Genomic DNA, 20,068 nt, shown 5'->3' with positions numbered 1-20,068 from the left:
ACATCTGTGACGTTAATGGACAATGTTAGTTTGTCAAGATAGCAAAATTATTTGTGTCTAAAAAGTATTGCATATCTTTTAAAGTTCTACTTTGCAGGAAAGGTTCTGGTAGCTCATTGCCCAGACAAATGATTCAGTAGATATTTCTATAGCAGGAACTTTTCATTTAATTGTTTATCCATTATTTAACTACTTTGGTGTAGCATGAATGACAAGGGGTCTTTATTAATGGAAAAAAGCTGTAAAACGTATGAAAATATACTGAAAAGTTCAAAATCAAAAAAGCCTTCCAGTGGAACGGACTGGCATCTTTGCTGGTCTGATTCTGGCCCCCAGGCCTTATGTTTGACACCTCTGCTTTAGAGAAAATCAACATTTGGCTCTGGTACATGTTCCTCCACGTGATTTAAAGCATCTCTCCACTTGCAACCAAATGACAATTTTTACTAAATAGTTGAGGAGATGCAACACCTTAACAATACTCTACAAAACTCAAAACCTTAAACTAAGACTCCAAACTCCAGAGCGAGAGCAGCAAGAGTTTTTTTAACCGGACCGCTGAACACTCCAAATCTCCACATGTGGGAATCTGACCGTGATGATGTTTGCTCTAGATGCACACACCCACCCCACTCCATCTCCACAAGAGGGGAGATTTCCATGACAAAGGACAATTATTGACTTTCATTGGCTCCGCTTGCTTTGATATCAGCAAGGGGTGTGTCTGTGTGTCTGTCTGTGTGTGCAGGAGGGGGGCGGGTTAGGGGACAGCAGAAGAAACAGGGGGACCTGATGAAAGGAGCCGAGTGGGGAAAAAGCACCCGCTGACCCGCAATGGAGTAGGAGAAGAGGACGATTACAGCAGAAAGAAAGGAATGATTTGTTAAGGTTTTCTTTCTTTCAGTCCTCCACTCTACTTCTTTTTTCTCTTTCCTCACTTTCTTGTTAGTGTTTTCTTTCTGTCTGTCTTATTCCTTCCCCACTTTTTTTTTTTTTTACTTTAAGCTGCCTATATATGACTGATCCTCCCCCTCACCCACACCTCCGCTCCCTCCTCCTCCTACTTCTCCCTTCACTACCATAATTTAAGGGGCTGAAAGGCATGGCGAGCACAGAAAGAGGAGAAGGGAGAGCAGTGAAAAAGGGGAGACCCTGCAGATGAGGGCCTTCCTTCACGGAGATGGCACAGATGTGAGGGTGTTTTTGTGAAATGAGTCGGGGAGGGGCGGCGATAGGCTAATTTGCGTGGCATAAAGACGGGGGTCCTTTTCATATGCAGAGCTCCACTTTGATGCGCGGCCGATGAAAGCTGGAGGGAGCACAGAGGAGAGGAGAAGAGAGGGTGACGGAGGGGTTCTTTGTCCCCCTGACAAGAAGGCATCTGCTCCACGCTGCTCTCCTCTCCTGCTCTCTTCAGCTATAAGGAGGCTCCCACAAAGGGGAAGCCGAGGGGGAAAAGTGTCATCGGAGCACCTTAGAAAGCAGAACATAAAAAGCAAAAACATAACAAAAAAATAGCCGCTCGGGTCCGCCTTGCATACAGATACGCATATCGTTACAGAATTCAAGAGCTGAGGCTTCACACACAAACTGGTGAACAGTGAATTGCAAAAACATGCTGACATACTGTGGACAAATTTACATAGTTCCGCTGCTAACCAAAAACGTATTCACTTTGACTCATTGTTCCTTTTGAGAAGCAAATAAACTATACAAAACTTTCTTCTGTCACTGGGATTGAGATCAATGGCTTCCAGGGTGAAAGGTGTGCGTTTGTGTGCGTGCGTCTGTGTGTGTGTGGTGAGAGATCAGAGGGAGACCATGCACTGAGGTGACTGGCGGCGCTTTCTGTACGAACCCCTGTCTAAAGTCTGATGTGTAGAGTGTACAGCTTTCCGAGCATGTGCGTGCGCTGATGTGTAATTGTGTATATCTATATTTGCATGTGCATGTGTGCATATGTCTTTCATCTCACCAGGGCTCTCTAACCAAACACTGGCTGATTTCATGCTCACACAAAAGCTGAATCTGTGCTGCAAAGCTGAAAGGGGTCCAGGCCGAAAAAAGTGTCCTTTTTAAAGTGGTTAATTCAACAGGACACGTAAATCAGAATTTTATGCCCAGTCTTGCCTAAAATTTAACATGTTTGCTGTTTGCTGACTGTGTCCGTCGGTCAGACTAGTGTAGCTCAACAACTTTTAAATAGAATCTTATAAAGAGTGTACATAAAATAGTTTTCAGATAATGGATCATTTGAACTCTAAACCAGGCTGGACTCCAAAAGGCTAGGCATGCTGCACTATGTTGAAATTGATAGCTCCTCTCCATTTCCCCACTGTGGCAGTTACCACTATATATCATCACAGCAAAAATCTTCCTTATGTGGATTCCTTGCTTCTCAAGATTTTCCGCTCTAGGGTGAGCTATCCTCTCACCTTTTGTCAGACATTTGGTTTTTTTAGCAGCAGAGCTCCTCTCTCTTACGGATAATTGACATTGTCTTGCATTGACAGCCACATGTGCTGTCATTTCTCTTGATCCTCTTTCTTTGTTTTTGTTTTTTGTGTTGCATTGCTCAACAGCTGATCTGGGAATATCTTTAACTCTCAATTTGATTGTCTCTTTGCTTGGCAGGCCTTGAAATAAAACCTCAGAGTCACAGAATGAAGCCTCCTGAATACAACTGTCATCAGTAAATGGTTCCCAACAATAGGATTCTTCAGCTGCATGGCAGTTTTAGCAGTGGCATACTCTACAGCCAATAACTGTTCAAAGATATTGATTTGGCTTGTAGTTGAGCTGTTTATTGCTGGTATTCCAGTAATTACACCGGAACGTACCAATGGTCACATGTATGTGTGAGGTTGCTGACTCGCTGCTTGTTTGATTGTTAGAAGTTACATTTTACACATATAATTGACATTAATTTGCTTGATCTTCATATTTTTGAGCCCAGAAAAACCTCTGGGTCTTAGAGCGAGGTAAAAATAAATCTTTCATTAACTGGTTATCCCTGTCTTATTTTAGGTGATCTTTGCCCTGAACCAGACTTTATTACAACAGGAGTCTTTAAGGGCAGGAAGCCTACAGGTCCCATATACTACTGAAGACCTCATCAGGCACTACAACTGTGGAGATCTCAACTCCATTATCTTCAATCATGACACATCACAGGTCAGATCATCCACAATCTTATTTTATCTTATCTTATCTTATCTTATCTTATCTTATCTTATCTTATCTTATCTTATCTTATGTAACTTTCAGTCTGTCTAATAAGCTTAGATTCATTTTGACCCCTTGATCTTAGGTTTGTCCAACTGGCACAACCCTTAACCTTTTACTTTCACCCCTAACCTACTGACCCAGCTCACCTTCTTCTTCTCCCACCCCACACACCCCCAGCGCACACACACACACAGATGCACTTTCTCCATACTTAGCTACTTCTGTTCTTTCTCTGCCACCATTGCTATATGTTTCTCCTGCCAATCTCATGAGATCTTTGTCAGTCCAAAGGCTTTTAAGTCAATTGTACCATCAGTCATGTAAAGAAAATAAATAAATAAAAACCCTTGAATGATATGTCTTAAGAATTTCAGATTTTTTATGGATTCAACCTTAGTCAAAGGTTTGCAAATAACTTTAAAAAAAACATCATGTGTTCTGTGTTTTACTTTCATGGCCAACTACCTCGGGAACTATAGGTCCCTAACTTCAATAATGTGACACTGCCACCCAATGAGCAGGCCACTGCCCAGGAAATAGACAGCTACTTCCGACAGGAACTCATCTACAAGAGAAATGAAAGGATGGGCAAGAGGGTCAAGGCACTGCTTGAGGAACACCCAGACAAGAGCTTCTTTTTTGCTTTTGGAGCAGGTTGGTGTTCTCTAATTAATACAAAATACACACAGAAAAAAATGAACAGTGAACTCTGTGATCAGTGTTTAGAGTATCAGCTTTATAATATGCAGTGTGGGTTGTTGGTTTACTAGTGTGTTATTAAATACAGTAAATGCTGCTATATGCGTATAATATACCAAATCCACTAGTTCTTCCCCATGGATACTTCTTTGTGTCTGTGTATTTGTAAAGTGGTAATGAGATCTTTCCATCAGTCCAGACCAAAACTTCTGGACACAAATATACTTAAATACCTTCAAAATGACTGAATGAGTGAATGGTCTGTATGTGTGTGTGTGTGTGTGCATGGCTGGGCCTGAGGCTTGCCAAGCCTTGACCCGTGTGGGACATGGTCCCGCTGCCGGCTGGATGCTTCTGCCTGTCTTTGGGATGTGGGTGCTTGTTGGTTCAGGGGTGCGTGGCTGAATGTTCCAGTGTGGTCGTTGGCTTGCTCCCTTGGTGGCTTGGTAATAATTACTTTTATCCATTTAATATAATGACTTCAATTCCAGTTTTGTTTGAAGAGCACTCCTACAAAGGAGATTAGAGACTTCTTAGTCAGAGCAGCTTAGCAAACTCAGGTAGAGAAAACAAAGACATCTTAACCTCCTAAGACCCGAACTCTTTCATGGCATGCATTTTTAATTTCTCTTTGCTATTTGGGCTGATTGGGACCTGATGAATGTAAAAACAAAGAATTATGTGATTTTTTTTATTTTTTTACCTGATTTTTGTTTCTGAGAAAAATGAGATCCACATATGAGGACATGCACTTTAAATTTCAATAGAACAGTGGCAGTATAATGTCCTCATAAGTGGATATCAGGCACTTGTAGAGCAAAATTTAGTATTTTGGTCTAGACAACTCAAAATGTGATGTCCACATATGCGGACGCCCGGTCCTAAGGAGATTAAGGAAGAGGGAACAGAAAGCTGAATTTAGCTTTTCCCAGAACTGAAAGGGCAGAGTCCAGAAACACACACATATATATACATTTATGCATATAAGTGGCAATTCATGTCACTTACTGTTGTCTTTAAATAAAAAAAAAAACAATTTTTTTTGGATGTTATTGCATTGGATTTATGGAAACTGGTGCTGCTAATCAGCCCTATGAATGAATAACTCACTGACTGATAGATGATGGTCTTTATCAACTTTGAGTCCAAATAGTTTAGTTTAAAGGAGATGTTCTGTAAACCATAATTTTATCAATGCAGGCTTAACCAGAAGCAGACTTGTGGTGTGTTTGAGTCATTTAGAAATGTCAGCATAATACTTTGAATTCTTTTAACACTACATAGCAACCTCATAAGTATCACCCATCTAATAAAAGAATCCAATGAAAACAGGGAGGGTGATAAGAACAGAAATCAAGCATACTTCTATGTATGTGTGTGTTCACTGTGCATTATGTGTGTGTATAAGTCCATCAGCCAGACTTTTTTTAGTCTGTTTTGAAAATGGACAACCAATTCATTCATTCATTTTCTCAATCCTTTGAATTTGTCTTTGTTTTAAATCACTGATTGATCTATTGATTATATCTTGGACAGTTTTCTAATGTAATTTCCAAGACTCAGCTTATTTTTGTAAATAAAGCATTTACAGATTAATTAATAACACATCTATAAACTATTTATTAGCCATCTATAAGGGGACTCTTATTGAAAAGTGGTACCATTACATTCTGAATTTGGCATGTCATAAAGTTTCAGTTAATTTCATACAGTTACAGAGCTGTATAAGAAGAGTGGACCAAATTGTATTCATTTCTTAATCCCATTTTGTTGTTTTGTTTTGTGTTTTCTTTGCTTTTAAGTAATGTTACTGTGTAAACCTTTGGGGGGTCATTTTTGAGTAGAACAGCAGTGAGCTTTGAGCAGAAAGAGAGAGGCTTTCACAGACTATTGGTCTGCTGCAGGAAACAGATGAGGAAAAGCAGATGAACACGCTCACACACACACACACACACACACACACACACACACACACACACACACAAAACCCACTCCCAGCGCCTAACAAGGAGTACATTTCAGAGCTTTCCCCTAAGGAGGTGCCTTTACAAGGGCTTGGTCTCTGAAGGTGTGTGCCTCTGTGTGTATTTTTGTATGTATGGGTGTGTGCTTATATGTGTGTTCGCTGTGCATGTGTGTGTCTGCATGTGAGCTGGTGAGTGAAAGTGATATGGCCAATCAGCCCAGAAGCATTGGTCTTAGACATATGGAGGGCAGGTTAGGTCGATGTGTACAAGGAATGGGATGTGGCACACGATGATCCACACACACACACACACACACACACACACACACACACACACACACACACACACACACACACAGAACACACAGAACACACAGAACACACATATTACGCAGGCCCCAACCAGCAGCTTTACCCAAAACTGATCTGGGTAAAATGTGTCCTTAATTATCCCGGGAGGGGTCAGAGGACAAGCACACTCCCACACCCACACCCGCACACCCCAACGCACACACACTGGCTACAATGGAGCCCATTATGTCAGGGTACTTAGTTTCCCTGTTACTATCAGCTGTGAGATCTGTCTTATCACTGACCATATCATGTCCCTCTGATTCGTTAAAGGATGTTTAAACAGATTAAAGGTTTTTATGTTCCACATTTTCAGACAAACAAGATTCGCAGCATGATGTGTTTCAGCAACTACAATTTGGGAAAGAAGTGAATTCTTCCCCTTTAGTTATCATGCTGAAAGCTTTAGGTAATCTATGATTATGAATAAGGTTAACTTTAGATTAAATTTGATTCAGAGGAATTAGAGTTGTGCTTTTTGAAACAGCAGTAACATATTTGACATATTTCTTTTCCCGAGTAATGATCCCATTCGACTGCAGAGGTCGGCCTGCAGATTCCTGACTGACCTATGCGGAAAATTGTTGAGGGTTTTCATTTTTGCTTTCAGTAAGCTTTATTGCCACAACAACTTAAGTACACTGGAAATAAAATAATGACCTAAAATAACTAGTTCAGCATTAACATTCTAATATAGTACAAAGTTAACTGTGGTGAGGAAATATGGCTGTTTTTTTTATTTTTTATTTTTTATTTTTATTTACACGATCAACACAGTTTGTCTGTTTGTCTGTCAGCAAGACAATTCACTCACTGGCCACTTTGTTAGGTATACTTCATTAGGTCTGAAGGGCACTTCTACAAAGGAGATTAGAAGCGTTGTAGTCAGAGCACCTTAACAAGTTAAGATAGAGAAAGCAAAGACAATTTTTAAGTAAGAGGAGACAGAAGCCCCAGAAAAGCTGAATTTTTTTTCTAGAACTGATGGGTAGTACATGGCACAAACTGAGTCTAATCAGCCAGTCACATGACACAAACTCAGCGCTTTTAGGCAGATATGTGCATATACAGGGAGTGCAGAATTATTAGGCAAGTTGTATTTTTGAGGAATAATTTTATTATTGAACAACAACCATGTTCTCAATGAACCCAAAAAACTCATTAATATCAAAGCTGAATGTTTTTGGAAGTAGTTTTTAGTTTGTTTTTAGTTTTAGCTATTTTAGGGGGATATCTGTGTGTGCAGGTGACTATTACTGTGCATAATTATTAGACAACTTAACAAAAAACAAATATATACCCATTTCAATTATTTATTTTTTACCAGTGAAACCAATATAACATCTAAACATTCACAAATATACATTTCTGACATTCAAAAACAAAACAAAAACAAATCAGCGACCAATATAGCCACCTTTCTTTGCAAGGACACTCAAAAGCCTGCCATCCATGGATTCTGTCAGTGTTTTGATCTGTTCACCATCAACATTGCGTGCAGCAGCAACCACAGCCTCCCAGACACTGTTCAGAGAGGTGTACTGTTTTCCCTCCTTGTAAATCTCACATTTGATGATGGACCACAGGTTCTCAATGGGGTTCAGATCAGGTGAACAAGGAGGCCATGTCATTAGTTTTTCTTCTTTTATACCCTTTCTTGCCAGCCACGCTGTGGAGTACTTGGACGCGTGTGATGGAGCATTGTCCTGCATGAAAATCATGTTTTTCTTGAAGGATGCAGACTTCTTCCTGTACCACTGCTTGAAGAAGGTGTCTTCCAGAAACTGGCAGTAGGACTGGGAGTTGAGCTTGACTCCATCCTCAACCCGAAAAGGCCCCACAAGCTCATCTTTGATGATACCAGCCCAAACCAGTACTCCACCTCCACCTTGCTGGCGTCTGAGTCGGACTGGAGCTCTCTGCCTGTTATGATTTACCAATCCAGCCACGGGCCCATCCATCTGGCCCATCAAGACTCACTCTCATTTCATCAGTCCATAAAACCTTAGAAAAATCAGTCTTGAGATATTTCTTGGCCCAGTCTTGACGTTTCAGCTTGTGTGTCTTGTTCAGTGGTGGTCGTCTTTCAGCCTTTCTTACCTTGGCCATGTCTCTGAGTATTGCACACCTTGTGCTTTTGGGCACTCCAGTGATGTTGCAGCTCTGAAATATGGCCAAACTGGTGGCAAGTGGCATCTTGGCAGCTGCACGCTTGACTTTTCTCAGTTCATGGGCAGTTATTTTGCGCCTTGGTTTTTCCACATGCTTCTTGCGACCCTGTTGACTATTTTGAATGAAACGCTTGATTGTTCGATGATCACACTTCAGAAGCTTTGCAATTTTAAGACTGCTGCATCCCTCTGCAAGATATCTCACTATTTTTGACTTTTCTGAGCCTGTCAAGTCCTTCTTTTGACCCATTTTGCCAAAGGAAAGGAAGTTGCCTAATAATTATGCACACCTGATATAGGGTGTTGATGTCATTAGACCACACCCCTTCTCATTACAGAGATGCACATCACCTAATATGCTTAATTGGTAGTAGGCTTTCGAGCCTATACAGCTTGGAGTAAGACAACATGCATGAAGAGGATGATGTGGACAAAATACTCATTTGCCTAATAATTCTGCACTCCCTGTAGACATGCTGAAGTTTAAACTGAGCGTCAGAATGGGGAAAAGGGTGATTTTGAATGTGGCATAGTTGTTGGTGCCAGACGGGCTGGTCTGACCATTTCAAAAAAACTGCTGATCTGCTGGAATGTTCTCACACAACCATCTCAAGGTTTTCCAGAAAATTGTCTTAAAAAGAGAAAATAGCGAGCAACAGTTCTCTGGACAAAAATGCCTTGTTGATGCCAGATGCCAGAGAAGAATGCTATGAATGCTTCAAGTTGATAGCAAGGCAACATTACTTTAAACTAGAAAGCGAAAATTTCAGGAGAAATTTTATGTGTGCCTATGCCGCTGCTAATCAGTGTAGTTTGCCATTCATACGGCTACAGAGAGCAAAACTCAGCAGAGCAGCCATTCTCCACCATGAATTATGATAAAAACAAACACCGCTCGCGCCTCACAGATGACAGCTTACAGTTTTGGGTAAAGATGAGGTGACTTCGTACAGCCCCGATTTGCAGACGCTGTGCACAGAGGTTCATGAGCAGAAGTCCCATTGTATCACGGCAGACCCCGACAATGTTTGCATGAACATGCTTTGAAGCATTACGTTATGGACCACTTTTCACACATGGTTGGTGTACCGACACAGGCAGCCGTAGCTTTTCAACTCATAGCCCAACACACACCCAAAAAACAGCCAAGAGAGCACAGACTTTACACCCGTGGGTCCACCTCCCCTGCAGCGGCACTGCAGACCACGCCCCGACACACACATCAAACACATAAAATAAATATGTATGCACTTTCGCATTCACTTTTTGTTTTTTGTTATTTTTACACAGTGTTCTGAATGATGAACAATGGTCTACAGCCAATCTTGTGTATTATTATACAAACTTTGGTTGTAAGATTCAGATAAGCATTTAATAAATGCTAAATATTTTATATGAGAGTAAGAAAGAAAAGTATATCTTTATGTCCACCTTTCTCTGTTAATGCCCTACCTGGCCCCCTGACAAAAGCTTTGCTAGATCCGCCCCTGCACAGTTACCAGCTGTCAGCTACACAAAAAAAGGAGCTTGGTGTTTACAGGGAGTGCAGAATTATTAGGCAAATGAGTACTTTGTCCACATCATCCTCTTCATGCATGTTGTCTTACTCCAAGCTGTATAGGCTCGAAAGCCGCCTACCAATTAAGCATATTAGGTGATGTGCATCTCTGTAATGAGAAGGGGTGTGGTCTAATGACATCAACACCCTATATCAGGTGTGCATAATTATTAGGCAACCTCCTTTCCTTTGGCAAAATGGGTCAAAAGAAGGACTTGACAGGCTCAGAAAAGTCAAAAATAGTGAGATATCTTGCAGAGGGATGCAGCAGTCTTAAAATTGCAAAGCTTCTGAAGCGTGATCATCGAACAATCAAGCGTTTCATTCAAAATAGTCAACAGGGTCGCAAGAAGCGTGTGGAAAAACCAAGGCGCAAAATAACTGCCCATGAACTGAGAAAAGTCAAGCGTGCAGCTGCCAAGATGCCACTTGCCACCAGTTTGGCCATATTTCAGAGCTGCAACATCACTGGAGTGCCCAAAAGCACAAGGTGTGCAATACTCAGAGACATGGCCAAGGTAAGAAAGGCTGAAAGACGACCACCACTGAACAAGACACACAAGCTGAAACGTCAAGACTGGGCCAAGAAATATCTCAAGACTGATTTTTCTAAGGTTTTATGGACTGATGAAATGAGAGTGAGTCTTGATGGGCCAGATGGATGGGCCCGTGGCTGGATTGGTAAAGGGCAGAGAGCTCCAGTCCCACTCAGACGCCAGCAAGGTGGAGGTGGAGTACTGGTTTGGGCTGGTATCATCAAAGGTGAGCTTGTGGGGCCTTTTCGGGTTGAGGATGGCGTCAAGCTCAACTCCCAGTCCTACTGCAAGTTTCTGGAAGACACCTTCTTCAAGCAGTGGTACAGGAAGAAGTCTGCATCCTTTAAGAAAAACATGATTTTCATGCAGGACAATGCTCCATCACACGCGTCCAAGTACTCCACAGCGTGGCTGGCAAGAAAGGGTTTAAAAGAAGAAAAACTAATGACATGGCCTCCTTGTTCACCTGATCTGAACCCCATTGAGAACCTGTGGTCCATCATCAAATGTGAGATTTACAAGGAGGGAAAACAGTACACCTCTCTGAACAGTGTCTGGGAGGCTGTGGTTGCTGCTGCACGCAATGTTGATGGTGAACAGATCAAAACACTGACAGAATCCATGGATGGCAGGCTTTTGAGTGTCCTTGCAAAGAAAGGTGGCTATATTGGTCGCTGATTAGTTTTTGTTTTGTTTTTGAATGTCAGAAATGTATATTTGTGAATGTGGAGATGTTATATTGGTTTCACTGGTAAAAATAAATAATTGAAATGGGTATATATTTGTTTTTTGTTAAGTTGCCTAATAATTATGCACAGTAATAGTCACCTGCACACACAGATATCCCCCTAAAATAGCTAAAACTAAACACAAACTAAAAACTACTTCCGAAAACATTCAGCTTTGATATTAATGTGTTTTTTGGGTTCATTGAGAACATGGTTGTTGTTCAATAATAAAATTATTCCTCAAAAATACAACTTGCCTAATAATTCTGCACTCCCTGTATGAGAGTAAGAAAGAAAAGTATATCTTTGTGTCCACCTTTCTCTGTTAATGCCCTACCTGGCCCCCTGGCAAAAGCTTTGCTAGATCCGCCCCTGCACAGTTACCAGCTGTCAGCTAAATAAAAAAAGGAGCTTGGTGTTTATTTCTCTCAGAAACAGTTCATAACTTCCCTTCAACTCATTCATGTCACCTAAAAAAAAGGTAAACCTGTTTCTCCATCACCAGTTCAGCTCTGATGATTCAGTAAGGTCATCTCCTGGTTTCGACCAGCCGCTTCTACAGCTGTGGCTCCAGCAAACATCAGCTGATACTAGAAATTAAAATCAAATGAATTCTAACAACAGCTGATCAAGCTTAAACGTGCTGCTGTTGTTTAGCACGATAAACAAACAAGAGAGAAAAGCCGATCATTGATCAGTTTCATGACTGAAGTTTGAACAGGCGAGAGAATGACAGGGGAGGCTGTCATAAACTCCATCGTGCTAGCTACCACGCAGTACGAGTTATTATAACTGATTGTAAAAAGTCAGCACAACGAAAATAAACTACACCTAAACTCGGTTTATATCTGACCCAAATAGAGTGCAGGTCATAACTTCTTACCTGAAATTCAGTTCACCTCACGCTCCGACCGGCAGCCGCCTGCTTCTCCTGCCTTCGGTTTCCCTGATCCACGATCTACCACCGGTCGATCGGCGGTCGCCTCGCCGCCTCGTTCCCCGCATGTTCTTTCTGACACACACCGGTGGATAGCTGCCCTCGGTTGTAGCTCCGCGTCAGCGACTACCAAACAACTCAGTTATTTTTTCCACATCGACCAGCATCTGGACAATCCACCGCCTTTCACTGTTTGTACCGTTACTAAAAAAACCCCTTATCGGCTCATAAAAACGAAAAATAAGTCCAGCTATGACCCTGAGTCAAAAAGACAGCCAGCTCGGGTTAGCTAGCTACCTGTCTAGCTCTTTGCAGGCACCGAAAACATCAGAGCTAATATGGGATGTCTTGGTAACACGAGCAGATATTTGAAGTTTACATCTGGCCAATCCACCACCTTTCACTGTTTATACCGTTACTAAAATGAATAAATAAATAAATCATCGGTCCATATGAAGGAAAAATAAGTCCAGCTGTGACCACGAGACACTGCGAAGGACCGGGGGTGAAACCATAGTAAGCCGCCCTCACTGTCATCCAGGCCGGCTGTAGCTTGTTAGCAAAGCCGCGCTAGCTAGCTAGCCAGCTAGCCTCAGGCAGAAACGACATCGTCAGAACAGTGTCGCTAATATGGGATGTTTTGACAAAACGAGCAGATATTTGAAGTTTACACAACTACATTCTCGCCTGAAAATATCTTAAAAGTTTATTTTGTGACCTAGAAACAGTATTAAGAGGAAAATAAAAACTAAGTGATGGCCGCCATTGTTTGACTCGGCAGAGGCCTGCTATGAATTGTGGGATATTGAGTTTTCCACCAAGCATTACCGTAACTTTTGAATGATTTGCGCAACCTTAAAAATTCCAATGGCTCCTGAAAGCAGCGACGCTGTGCGCACCGTTGAAATTGTCATCATTACGGTAATCCAAATAAGGGTAGACAGGCTGTACCACTCCCGGCATACCACTAGAGAGAGCCAACACACCACAAATGAAGTTTGAAATTTGTTTCAATGGGACCAAAAGATGGAGCCAACACACCACAAATGAAGTCTGTTTATTTGGCGCCAAAAGATGAATTGGCCTAAATTTGCACTAAAATATTAATATTTAAAAAACTATAAAAGTCATGAACACCAAAAGTCATGACATAATAGTCCAGCTCCAGCCGCACAAAATGATCTAACATATGTAACCCTAAAGTCAAAACTGTTCGGCAGAGGAGCGCGGGAAAATTTTCACTAAAATATTAATATTTAAAAAACTATAAAATTCATAAAGACCAAAAGTCATAGCACACCATTCCAGATCCAGCCGCACAAAATGAGGTAACATATATGAAGCTTGTCTCAAAACTGTGGGGCGAGATTCGCTGCAAAATTTCAGGCGGAAACTGGAGAATAATAATAATAATAACTAGAAAGCGAAAATTTCAGAAGAAATTTTATGTGTGCCTATGCCGCTGCTAATCTGTGTAGTTTTCCATTCATACGGCTACAGACAGCAAAACTCAGAAGAGCAGCCATTCTCCACCATGAATTATGGTAAAAACAAACACCGCTCGCGCCTCACAGATGACAGCTTACAGTTTTGGGTAAAGATGAGGTCACTTTGTACAGCCCCGATTTGCAGACGCTGTGCACACAGGTTCATAAGCAGAAGTCCCTCTGTACCACGGCAGATCCGACAATGTTTGCACGAACACACTTTGAACCAGTACGTTATGGACCACTTTTCACACATGGTTGGTGTACCCTCCCAGCCAGCTGTAGCTTTTCAACTCACAGCCCGACACACACCCAAAAAACAGCCGAGAGAGCACAGACTACGCCCGAGAGGTGTGATTGCAGATGCCCCTCAGGTGGGTCCACCTCCCCTGCAGCGGCACTGCAGACCACGCCCCGCCACACATATCAAACACGTAAAATAAATATTTATGCACTTTTGCATTCACTTTTTGTTTTTTGTTATTTTTACACAGTGTTCTGAATGATGAACAATGGTCTACAGCCAATCTTGTGTATTATTATACAAACTTTGGTTGTAAGATTCAGATAACTATTTAATAAAAGCTAAATATTTTATACAGGGAGTGCAGAATTATTAGGCAAATGAGTATTTTGTCCACATCATCCCCTTCATGCATGTTGTCTTACTCCAAGCTGTATAGGCTCGAAAGCCTACTACCAATTAAGCATATTAGGTGATGTGCATCTCTGTAATGAGAAGGGGTATGGTCTAATGACATCAACACCCTATATCAGGTGTGCATAATTATTAGGCAACTTCCTTTCCTTTGGCAAAATGGGTCAAAAGAAGGACTTGACAGGCTCAGAAAAGTCAAAAATAGTGAGATATCTTGCAGAGGCATGCAGCAGTCTTAAATTGCAAAGCTTCTGAAGCGTGATCATCGAACAATCAAGCGTTTCATTCAAAATAGTCAACAGGGTCGCAAGAAGCGTGTGGAAAAACCAAGGGGCAAAATAACTGCCCATGAACTGAGAAAAGTCAAGCGTGCAGCTGCCAAGATGCCACTTGCCACCAGTTTGGCCATATTTCAGAGCTGCAACATCACTGGAGTGCCCAAAGCACAAGGTGTGCAATACTCAGAGACATGGCCAAGGTAAGAAAGGCTGAAAGACGACCACCACTGAACAAGACACACAAGCTGAAACGTCAAGACTGGGCCAAGAAATATCTCAAGACTGATTTTTCTAAGGTTTTATGGACTGATGAAATGAGAGTGAGTCTTGATGGGCCAGATGGATGGGCCCGTGGCTGGATTGGTAAAGGGCAGAGAGCTCCAGTCCCACTCAGACGCCAGCAAGGTGGAGGTGGAGTACTGGTTTGGGCTGGTATCATCAAAGGTGAGCTTGTGGGGCCTTTTCGGGTTGAGGATGGCGTCAAGCTCAACTCCCAGTCCTACTGCAAGTTTCTGGAAGACACCTTCTTCAAGCAGTGGTACAGGAAAAAGTCTGCATCCTTCAAGAAAAACATGATTTTCATGCAGGACAATGCTCCATCACACGCGTCCAAGTACTCCACAGCGTGGCTGGCAAGAAAGGGTATAAAAGAAGAAAAACTAATGACATGGCCTCCTTGTTCACCTGATCTGAACCCCATTGAGAACCTGTGGTCCATCATCAAATGTGAGATTTACAAGGAAGGAAAACAGTACACCTCTCTGAACAGTGTCTGGGAGGCTGTGGTTGCTGCTGCACGCAATGTTGATGGTGAACAGATCAAAACACTGACAGAATCCATGGATGGCAGGCTTTTGAGTGTCCTTGCAAAGAAAGGTGGCTATATTGGTCGCTGATTTGTTTTTGTTTTGTTTTTGAATGTCAGAAATGTATATTTGTGAATGTGGAGATGTTATATTGGTTTCACTGGTAAAAATAAATAATTGAAATGGGTATATATTTGTTTTTTGTTAAGTTGCCTAATAATTATGCACAGTAATAGTCACCTGCACACACAGATATCCCCCTAAAATAGCTAAAACTAAACACAAACTAAAAACTACTTCCGAAAACATTCAGCTTTGATATTAATGTGTTTTTTGGGTTCATTGAGAACATGGTTGTTGTTCAATAATAAAATTATTCCTCAAAAATACAACTTGCCTAATAATTCTGCACTCCCTGTATGAGAGTAAGAAAGAAAAGTATATCTTTGTGTCCACCTTTCTCTGTTAATGCCCTACCTGGCCCCCTGGCAAAAGCTTTGCTAGATCCGCCCCTGCACAGTTACCAGCTGTCAGCTAAATAAAAAAAGGAGCTTGGTGTTTATTTCTCTCAGAAACAGTTCATAACTTCCCTTCAACTCATTCATGTCACCTAAAAAAAAGGTAAACCTGTTTCTCCATCACCAGTTCAGCTCTGATGATTCAGTAAGGTCATCTCCTGGTTTCGACCAGCCGCTTCTACAGCTGTGGCTCCAGCAAACATCAGCTGATACTAGAAATTAAAATCAAATGAATTCTAACAACAGCTGATCAAGCTTAAACGTGCTGCTGTTGTTTAGCGCGATAAACAAACAAGAGAGAAAAGCCGATCATTGATCAGTTTCATGACTGAAGTTTGAACAGGCGAGAGAATGACAGGGGAGGCTGTCATAAAGTTCAACATCAGTAACTTAGCGCGCACACAGCTGTATAGAAACTCCATCGTGCTAGCTACCACGCAGTACGAGTTATTATAACTGATTGTAAAAAGTCAGCACAACGAAAATAAACTACACCTAAACTCGGTTTATATCTGACCCAAATAGAGTGCAGGTCATAACTTCTTACCTGAAATTCAGTTCACCTCACGCTCCGACCGGCAGCCGCCTGCTTCTCCTGCCTTCGGTTTCCCTGATCCACGATCTACCACCGGTCGATCGGCGGTCGCCTCGCCGCCTCGTTCCCCGCATGTTCTTTCTGACACACACCGGTGGATAGCTGCCCTCGGTTGTAGCTCCGCGTCAGCGACTACCAAACAACTCAGTTATTTTTTCCACATCGACCAGCATCTGGACAATCCACCGCCTTTCACTGTTTGTACCGTTACTAAAAAAAAACCCTCATCGGCTCATAAAAACGAAAAATAAGTCCAGCTATGACCCTGAGTCAAAAAGACAGCCAGCTCGGGTTAGCTAGCTACCTGTCTAGCTCTTTGCAGGCACCGAAAACATCAGAGCTAATATGGGATGTCTTGGTAACACGAGCAGATATTTGAAGTTTACATCTGGCCAATCCACCACCTTTCACTGTTTATACCGTTACTAAAATGAATAAATAAATAAATCATCGGTCCATATGAAGGAAAAATAAGTCCAGCTGTGACCACGAGACACTGCGAAGGACCGGGGGTGAAACCATAGTAAGCCGCCCTCACTGTCATCCAGGCCGGCTGTAGCTTGTTAGCAAAGCCGCGCTAGCTAGCTAGCCAGCTAGCCTCAGGCAGAAACGACATCGTCAGAACAGTGTCGCTAATATGGGATGTTTTGACAAAACGAGCAGATATTTGAAGTTTACACAACTACATTCTCGCCTGAAAATATCTTAAAAGTTTATTTTGTGACCTAGAAACAGTATTAAGAGGAAAATAAAAACTAAGTGATGGCCGCCATTGTTTGACTCGGCAGAGGCCTGCTATGAATTGTGGGATATTGAGTTTTCCACCAAGCATTACCGTAACTTTTGAATGATTTGCGCAACCTTAAAAATTCCAATGGCTCCTGAAAGCAGCGACGCTGTGCGCACCGTTGAAATTGTCATCATTACGGTAATCCAAATAAGGGTAGACAGGCTGTACCACTCCCGGCATACCACTAGAGAGAGCCAACACACCACAAATGAAGTTTGAAATTTGTTTCAATGGGACCAAAAGATGGAGCCAACACACCACAAATGAAGTCTGTTTATTTGGCGCCAAAAGATTAATTGGCCTAAATTTGCACTAAAATATTAATATTTAAAAAACTATAAAAGTCATGAACACCAAAAGTCATGACATAATAGTCCAGCTCCAGCCGCACAAAATGATCTAACATATGTAACCCTAAAGTCAAAACTGTTCGGCAGAGGAGCGCGGGAAAATTTTCACTAAAATATTAATATTTAAAAAACTATAAAATTCATAAAGACCAAAAGTCATAGCACACCATTCCAGATCCAGCCGCACAAAATGAGGTAACATATATGAAGCTTGTCTCAAAACTGTGGGGCGAGATTCGCTGCAAAATTTCAGGCGGAAACTGGAGAATAATAATAATAATAATAATAATAAATCCGAGGAATAGTAATATGTGTGCCTCTTGGCATAGGCACACATAATAATAATAAATCCGAGGAATAGTAATATGTGTGCCTCTTGGCATAGGCACACATAATAATTACTTTATTATAACCAAGGTATGCATAAGAGAACCTCTAAATGCACGTATTTAATGCAGATTGGCTACAGCAGCAGAACATCACACCGGGTGCCTCTCCTGTTCGCTAAGAACAAGAAACTGACACTACACTTCACACGAGCTCACCAAAATTAGACGATGGAAGACTGAAAAAAATTGTTGAGGAGTCTCAATCTCTGCCACAACATTCAGAAAGTAGGGTTTCAACACCAGAGGGCTACCTGAGTATTGTTCCTGACAATGTCTATCCTTTTATGAACACAACACAAAATGCATGAATGCATTCTGTGAATTCATGAATGCACAGCCAACCAATCTGCAGCATGTGATTCTATCATGGCAACATGAGTCTTTGAGGAATGTTTCCAGCACCTTGTTGAATCTATGCCATGGAGAATTAAGGTGGTTTCTGGAGGAAAAAGGGGATTAATTCCAGCATTAGCAATGCATAACTATCAAACTGGCTGGTGAAAAAGCCAAACTAGGAGAAGCATAGTCAAAGGAACCCGTAAAAGTTTTGTGCAGATATGTATCCCTTCTGTCATAATTGAACAATCGTGCACTGGATTTGACTGACAGTTGTTATCTCTGACTGTGTGAGCCATGTTATCTGAGTATTTTGGTGTTTTTGCATTGTGCGGGAAAAAAAATCCATGAATGGACAGTAGTCACACACTAGAGTAAAATGCTTTCCCACCCTTAATGACTTCCCATGTTCTTTGAGAAAACAGGAACACATACACACTGATTTTTACACCAAGAAAGAATTGCTTTGTTACACGTGGGCGGAAAACGAGGCCCTGCCAAAGTCTTTTACTTGAACTGAGCTGTAGGGGCTAAACTGACTGGTCAACTGAGAAATTGTTATTTAATTTCTTGTCATCATTTTCACACTCATGTTCAAATTCACCAGAATGTGGCCTGTGATTGGTTTGCATCCCAGCTTTCACTGTTAGATAAACTTTGTTTTTCCAGCAGTCTGGTCAGAATAGTGGTCAGGAAGGCAGCAGTCAAACAAACAGTAGCGGTCGCTGGTCAGTACCTCACACTACACTTTAAGGCCCAATGGAGCAGACACATACACACACTCTCGCCCTTCACTGGCTGTGTCTCACTTTACTCCCACCTCACACTTTGTTGTCTAGAGGCCTTTTTTCTTTTCCTTGTGCAAACTGCCTGTTAATGCAAGTTCACAGAGTACTGTGGATAAAGATTTGAAGAGAGATGCAGCGATAAGAGCCGGTTGTAACAGAGTTGCATTCATGGTGCACAGACCTCTGTGACCACCCAGTAGTTCTGGTTGTTATGAGAAAATTGAAGGTAGAAAAACATTTCATACACCTGCAGCACAAAGTACCCTGTGTCATGCTTAGTGCCCCATCTTTCTGCTAAAGCATAAAAACCAGGGTTATTAGAGTAACAGAGACATTGCCCCAGTCTTTCCTGTCATCCTCATACAAAAAGATGTCAATAAAAAGGTTTTGACTATAGTGGGATTTGAGCCAGCTTTCAGTGATTTGCCTTTTTTAAATTTTTTAACAACATAACTCATAATGGTGTACATATACTATTTGCCAGTTCTTTAGCCCTAGAAGGAGCAGTGATTTTAGACTAACCTCGATAGGATTCAATATATCGTGCCCTTGTCTTGACCATAATGGTAAAACTATAAAGGTTTTTCCAGTTTTACTTTGCATAGCTAAACAGCTATCCTGTCACAACTTTGTTCTTTACTGTACTGTAAGTAAATACCTCCTAGAAATTTGTCTTTTCCCCTCACTTGTTTGTCTGAAATACCACGCCCATCACTCAACGTGAATGATGATGTTGAAAACGTGCCATATGTTCAGACAGACATATGGAAGTGGTTATTGCGCCGCTCCATAGGTACAGTAACCCAATCCATGTATACAATCTGAACCCTTGTTCCCTTTATAATCTCTGCCATACCCTGGCACTCTTGACTTTAATAAAATGGTGTGTTTACATATCG

The 20,068-nt window shown here is 41.6% G+C and overlaps 1 protein-coding gene across 1 annotated transcript in view; it reads left to right on the top strand.

Annotated features, from left to right (window-relative positions):
• trabd2a (TraB domain containing 2A) overlaps window positions 1–20,068 on the top strand; it is a 69,509-nt gene that overhangs the window by 25,043 nt on the left and 24,398 nt on the right. Inside the window, exons 3-4 of the mRNA XM_003444399.5 lie at window positions 3,028–3,174; window positions 3,708–3,882. Of these exons, the coding sequence (XP_003444447.1) occupies window positions 3,028–3,174; window positions 3,708–3,882 (322 nt within the window). The remainder of the gene's footprint in view (window positions 1–3,027; window positions 3,175–3,707; window positions 3,883–20,068) is intronic.

The sequence above is a fragment of the Oreochromis niloticus genome, linkage group LG7 (assembly GCF_001858045.2).
Source record: "Oreochromis niloticus isolate F11D_XX linkage group LG7, O_niloticus_UMD_NMBU, whole genome shotgun sequence".
NCBI classification, from domain to species: Eukaryota; Metazoa; Chordata; class Actinopteri; order Cichliformes; family Cichlidae; genus Oreochromis; species Oreochromis niloticus.
Note: the sequence above shows the minus strand (reverse complement) of the source record. Positions and strands in the feature narration are given on the sequence as shown.